The sequence below is a fragment of the Sceloporus occidentalis genome, unplaced genomic scaffold (assembly GCF_023333645.1).
Source record: "Sceloporus occidentalis isolate IW3139 unplaced genomic scaffold, rSceOcc1.0.p SCAF_51, whole genome shotgun sequence".
In the NCBI taxonomy this organism is placed as follows: domain Eukaryota; kingdom Metazoa; phylum Chordata; class Lepidosauria; order Squamata; family Phrynosomatidae; genus Sceloporus; species Sceloporus occidentalis.
This window is the reverse complement of record NW_028317031.1, coordinates 5,569,569-5,576,563: the sequence shown is the minus strand read 5'-3', so window position 1 is coordinate 5,576,563 and position 6,995 is coordinate 5,569,569. Positions and strand designations below refer to the sequence as shown.

The 6,995-nt window shown below is 36.6% G+C and overlaps 1 protein-coding gene across 1 annotated transcript; it reads left to right on the top strand.

Moving 5' to 3' along the window:
* Positions 1-3,469: 3,469 nt before the first annotated feature.
* On the top strand, positions 3,470-4,513 carry LOC149288508 (forkhead box protein D2-like). The gene has a single exon (XM_089491804.1). It carries the CDS (start codon positions 3,470-3,472, stop codon positions 4,511-4,513), a length of 1,044 nt encoding a protein of 347 aa, XP_089347930.1.
* Positions 4,514-6,995: the final 2,482 nt, after the last annotated feature.

Sequence of the window (6,995 nt, the reverse complement as noted above, 5' to 3'; positions counted from 1 at the left end):
CTCTGTTGATGGTTTGTGTTTCCCTTTTTGCATCGGCTATGGCAAAACTTAAATTCACCAGGGTTTTTCATCAAATTAGCAATGGTGTCAACAGGCATCACATTAGCAAGAATGGGGGTTACTGAGGGCAATATTAGGAGGCAGCAGCTGTCTTGACCCTTGTTGGTTGATATTAGGAGTAGCAGCACCTCTCACACCTGTTTCAGGACAGCAATAAAATTCAATGTATCCTGGAGTTTCTCACACCATGGGATGTTTGTATGACCAGACTGTCGCATGCTGCCCTCCATCCCCCATCTAATAGCACCCCAATCCCCCATACTCTGCGAAGGGGTCTGAGAGGGAAAGAGACAAATGTAGGTACACAGTCGACCAATACATCATGTTTTTTGGGGTTTTTTTTTTCACAGTCATTTGTAAAATGTTGACAAGTTGTTCACAGGTTGTAAACCCTGATGACAAGTTAAGGCTACAATCCTAGACAGAAAATAACCCTAAAACACAACAAAAACATGTAACAAAAGATCACTCTGAGGTGCAGGAGCCAATACATTTTAGCAAAAAAAAGTACTGCTCCACTATCTTCCCATTAAGGAACAATCAGAAAATTATAAAGCTATTGCATTCCTGAAGTTCAAATATTCACAACTGAGGAAAACATTATAAGTGTATCATCACAGATATTTAAATTTAAAAAATCCGTCTTATTGCAACTAGATATTTTAAGAATGTGTTCTTCAAGACTCAGTTTTTCTACCCCCCACCTTAAATCTCTACATTCACATACTGATGTACTCATGGTGTATGGACAGCTTCCGATTGTATTATTCATTATATTATTATTATTATTACTACTACTACATACTTTAGCTCTCCTGAACAAATGCAATACAATAAACTAATGGGTTTTGTTGGTTGAACAAAAACGTATTTGCTTTTGGTTTTTTTTGTTGTTTGCATCTTTAAAATGTCACCATCGATTTAAGAGCTGCCCTTACATGCAAATTATTGATGATATGCAAATCAAGATCTCTTTGTCTCAGTGGCATCTGTTGTGGACCATACCACCATGCTAGAAGGTAAATATACCCCACAGAAAATACAATGCATGCAATTAAGTAACACAACTGTGTTCCAGATTCTATTAAAGATTAAACTATCATGTTTTCACTTATATTTCTACAGCAGCCAATGGGAAATTAACATCTGCCAGAGATAAATATGTAATACATTTATTTTTATTAACCTCTTAAAATCAATACACCAATTTTCAAGTGGATTCCCAAAGAAAAGTCCTGTAGATACACGCAACTCAATCACACAAACACGTAAAGTTTAAATACCATGATTTGTGTTATAAAACTGGCAGACCTTTTGTATGTTACAGTATAGAAATGAAAGAGTTAATGTCCCCTTGTATTTGTGCGTACGCTGCCAGCATTATTACACATTAAACAATTATATTGATTAAACATAGGGTTTTGTGACCCTCTATAACATTAATGGTACAATACACCAAGGCCTTTCTGAAGCTGGGGGAAGTTGTCTATTTAAATTGGATTTTTAAACAAAAGGTGAAATTAATATGTGGTTCTGGACAGGTGACTCCGTGCATGTAGAGAAGACCAGGGCTGCTTCCTATGTTCACACAAGAATCAGCTCCCCAAGACACAGGCCTCTGCTGGGAATCTCCACCCTGATCAAGAAAATATTGATCAATCCCTGGCTCTGTTGACAAATTCTACTATTTAAAAATGTATGTATTTATATGAAAGCACACTCCTTCTTTCTCTGTCTCTCTCTACGTGTATCAATCTAATACGAAATGTCTGTATGCATGTATATATATATATATATATATATATATATACCAGCGTGCAGTTCCAGCATGCAGTTCCAAATATTAGGCTTTACATTGTGAAGATGCGCTTTAAGAGGGGCTCCCCAGAGTTAGGTTTGTAAACATCTGTGCGTCAATAGCAGGGATCCTTTCTGCTCTATATGTGTGGCCGTTGTCCTACTGTGTTATTTGTCTCTACTCCTAACATGCATTGTGTAATCAATTAAAAAAATCATCATTTATCAAATGTAAAATTTACCTAATTTAGTTTGGTGACCCAAAACACTTCACACTGCGGTTGAAAGGTTATTTTAAATTTTTGCCTAAATTCTATGCTGTTTGACCTTCTATCTGAGCCAGTCCTTCACAATGTTCACATTTTCTTCAAATCGGTTAAAGCTGTTACAGTATAATTCACCGCATAGGGTGGTGTTTTGCTATTACTTTATTCTCAGTTTTTATGCCATGCCTAACACTGACATGTATGGGATATACAGATCTAATTGTATATTGAAATATTGAGTAATTGAGATTCTAGAATATCGCAGGGTCTTATACTAAATAATGTCTCGAGAACGCATGGCACTTGTTCTCACCTATATATATATATATATATATATATATATATATATATATATATACATAATTGAGCATCGTTTGGTATAAGACCCTGCGATGTTCTAGAATGTTAATTTCTAAAATATGAATGGGAAATCTACATTTAGTATATATATATATATATATATATTAAAAATAATAATATACATATATTATAATACGTCATTGTATAAAACTGAGAAGTCCAGAAAACAAAACTCTAGACACACCGAAAATGCTAATTCATTAAAAGGGCATTTTTAAAAATTATTTCTAGGAACATGTCCTTTGCATGTTTGTAGTTTCTAAAGTGAGATTATTGAACATACAGTCCACAATGTATAGATAAATTGGGAGGGTAACGACACAAACATAAGAGAGCCAAGCAATACATTTTTTTATTCCACAATGTACATTGGGCAACACATTAAATTATATGGCAGCACTGTTGATAGCGAACCTTCTTCATAATGTAATGGGTTAATATCACAGTGCATGGAAATGTATTAAAAAAAACCCAATAGAAATTAAGAAAAAATATATTTGTTATAAAATGATATTATTCTTCATACAAACCCCTTCGGTTTTTTGCGTATCCTGCTTTCTGCCCCCAGTAGGGAAATACACCGGTGGAGATGTGATTGGGAACATTCGAAAGATAGAATCAAAGTAGACAAGGTTGGGGTGGAGTGTGTGGGGGATGACGTCTGTGTCACATGATAGGGTGGGTGGTATATATCGTGAGTGAGAGCTGGGGAGGGCTGCAATATCAGACTGAAGTCGGTGAGAAGTGCTGCTTCGGTTTTTTTGGCCCCCTAATACAACAGGTGAGAAACTGCACCTGGGGGGAGGGTACAGAGAAAAGGGATGAGGGGTGGCATGGAGCGATCCTGGTGAAGCTGGTTACCTCCTGGAAAAGGTAGGAGAACTTTTGCTGCTGTTGATCACAGAGGATCCCGTTCAACGTTGATCCACTAGGGGGGTCCTGGAGTTTTGGTTAGGAAGAACAGAGGACTTCCTGCTCCCCTTACAATGACTTTGGGAACCGAGATGTCTGATAACTCCATGCTCTCTGAAGACACCGACATTGATGTGGTCGGCGACTTGAGTGTTAAAGATGGGAAATATTCTGATTACCACTCAGACAACGACTCTGATGATAATGTCTCCAGAAACCACCGAGGGGACACTGCCTCCCCGGACCTGTCCTCGGTATCGGACTCTAACCCTAGAGGAGTGGAAAAGAACCCCAAAAACACCCTGGTGAAGCCTCCTTACTCTTATATAGCCCTGATCACCATGGCTATCCTGCAGAGCCCCAAGAAGAGGCTGACTCTGAGTGAGATCTGTGAGTTCATCAGTAACCGTTTCCCTTATTACAGGGAGAAGTTCCCAGCCTGGCAGAACTCCATCAGGCACAACCTTTCCCTCAATGACTGCTTTGTCAAAATCCCCAGGGAACCTGGTAACCCTGGCAAGGGTAACTACTGGACTTTGGACCCTGAGTCTGCAGACATGTTTGATAACGGCAGCTTCTTAAGGAGGAGAAAGAGGTTCAAAAGACAGCAAAGTACAGAGATCCTAAGGGACCCCAGCAGCTTCATGCCAGCCTTTGGATATGGGCCCTATGGCTATAATTATGGACTCCAGCTTCAGAACTACCACCAACACCACCCAGGTGCCACCTTCCCTTTTCAACCTACTCATTGCCCTATAGCCTCACCATCCTCTATGTTCTCCAACACAGGTCTATCTCCTTACATTGGCGGAGATCTGAACAGGAAATCCTTTTATTCTCACCTCAGTCCTTCTTTACCAATCCTACAGACACTTAAGACAGATGGGCAGAATCGCCCTTCTTTTTCCATAGACAACATAATCGGAGGATCTTCCCCATCAAGCAACCCAACAACCCCATACACAGCCCAGCCAGGGAGCCAGGCACAAGTCATAACAATGTTAACCCCTTCATTGGCTCCCATGCAAAATCATTTAAACATGGCACATGACAGTATTTTACAATCTGGACAAAACTTTTCCAGTAAACTCACAAACCTTAATGGCTGTCACTTTTAATATAGATATATACATATATGTCTAATGAAAACATTTCACAACCTGTGTATTTAAGGTAGGATTTCTCTTTTTTTGTAATAGAACTTTTGACTTCAGCAAAACCTCCTTGATTTCTTCCCTTGTCCCTTTTTTTGAGAGAACGTTTATTAAAAGTCTATTTATAAAAAATGTAAATATTTAATGAGAGATGTTATGTAACTGTTTTCAGATCCTTATGTAAATATAATTGTGTCCTTATGACTATTGTCACAGTGGAAATAGCTAGGAGAAGTGGACTGTATGTTAACACTGGTTACCCCTTTAATTGAAATTAGACCTGTAATTGGATCAATGTCAAGACTCCATAGCCGCTCTGGTACTTAAGTGGTTAAACCCCATCGAATTTACGGCTCTTAAATTTTCCCCTCAACTTAAATTGTTATTGATCAATTGTTTAACTCTTATGGAATCGATTAGTAGTAAATACTAATAGCAGAAGCAAAATCTCCGAAGTTTAAAATGTTTTTTAAAGAGCTGGCTAACCCCTTTTATACTGGAGGGTAACGCTCACTTAGTTTATTAAATATTAGTCTAAATGTCAAATTCCACTTTTTTAATTGTGTGATATGTGTATATGTAATTATGTATATATCAATGGGGAGGCTGTGTACAACACAATTTTTTTCCCCTTATCACATCCTCCATTTCAATTTTTGTGTCCAGATTTTATTATTGGATGTGTGAATAATTAATTGGTTTATGTGAAAAAACACGATTGTCCACAATTTGGTTAAAACGAAATAAATGTCTGAATTCTAAAATTTATGTCTACTTTATGTATTTTTTGGGAATTACTGGAGAGTTAAAAAGTATCTAAAATTATTTAGGCCAGATTTTACTGTAAACTAGTGATAATTAGCAGTGTGGATCCCATGTTCATTAACATTTTAATGACAAGACACATTTTATTTATTGTTTCTAATGATGGGGTCAGACACTTTGCAATTATAGTCTTAAAAACATTATATGTGGATAAGTATCAAGCGATTTTACAGATTAAAATATTACATATATATATATATATATAATAGAATAAATCATAGTAGCTTTTCTTTTTACAAGTTTAGACATTTTAATACTCTTGTAAATGTAGTAATAATAATAATAATCAGCTAATAGAGACTAATTTAAGAAAAAAGATCTGATTGAAATCAGTGAGGCATTTGACAACGTTTCAGCCGTTTCCTTGACTTCTGATTTTGCTAAGCCTTACTTGTTGCAGTGATGTCTGTCTTCCTTCTACGTTACCTCTTTAATCTGTGGGTTTCTAGTCTTCGTTTTATTCAGCTAAGCATGATAGGAGTTGAAGGCTAAAGCAGCTGGGATGTCAGAGGTTGCCTTTCTTAGTAGGTATTTTAAAGTCCTTTCTGTAGCAACTCAGCTGGGGGTCCCACACATGTACATTTGCTTTTGAAAAGAGATCTTCTTTTGGGGATACTTTTTTGTGACAAAACCCTCACTCTTAAGAGGCAATGCATCCATTTTACAGTTTGCAGGGCACAATTTGAAATGAACTACCCTCTGAAGCTCCTATTATGTGCAGAAGGCTCATACAAATAACTGAATCTCAGTACATGGAGATTCCATTATCCAGGGTGGTCTTAATGATGGAAATCTTTGAAGCATTGGTCTCCTTTACAGATCACAGGCCTCAGAGAACTTAAATTAGAAATTAGAATACATTGTTGCAGCATAGTACACTAATTTAACCCCCTTTCTAGCAGTAAGAACTAAGAATTTTCCCCTTAGGTAATTCAAACAGTTAAAAAAAACTTTGAAAGGAACCTTAGATTTAGATAATGGATATATTCCATGTCCTTTTTTAACATAAGCCCAGTTCTGCTGATTTTCTCTAAATATCTTAAAACCCTTTTCTTGTAAACTGTAAATATCAAATCCACATATTGTCAATAGGTCAAACCGTGGAGTTAGCTGAAGGTCAGATATCCTACAATCAACAATGGATTAATAGGTAGGCGACATTAATTTTTTCTTACCACTAATTACTTATTTTGCACAACTGATTTAGTGCCAAGAAGTAACATTGTCCAGAATTAACCTATATACTATAGATCCCCTAATTATATATATATATAATTATATCATTAGAAAGAGTTGTAGGTTATTCACAGAAAGTGTTCCTTTTTACACTGTAGCCTCTGATATTTATATATTTGTACCTTGAACATAAATATGAATGAAATATAATTTCCCTAGTTTACCCCTAATTAATCAGTTCATTAACCCTCTAGAGTGAGATAAGATAGGTATTATGTTGCCTTGTATTAAGACTCCATGATCAGTCAGTACACAAAAAGGCTGGCAATTGTAAGCAACCCACAATTTATTTTAATACAAAAGATCATCAGGGTCTGCACTGCCTAGAAGTAATAAAACCTCACGCACAATGTGGTGAACAATTTAAATCCACATTAAGCACATT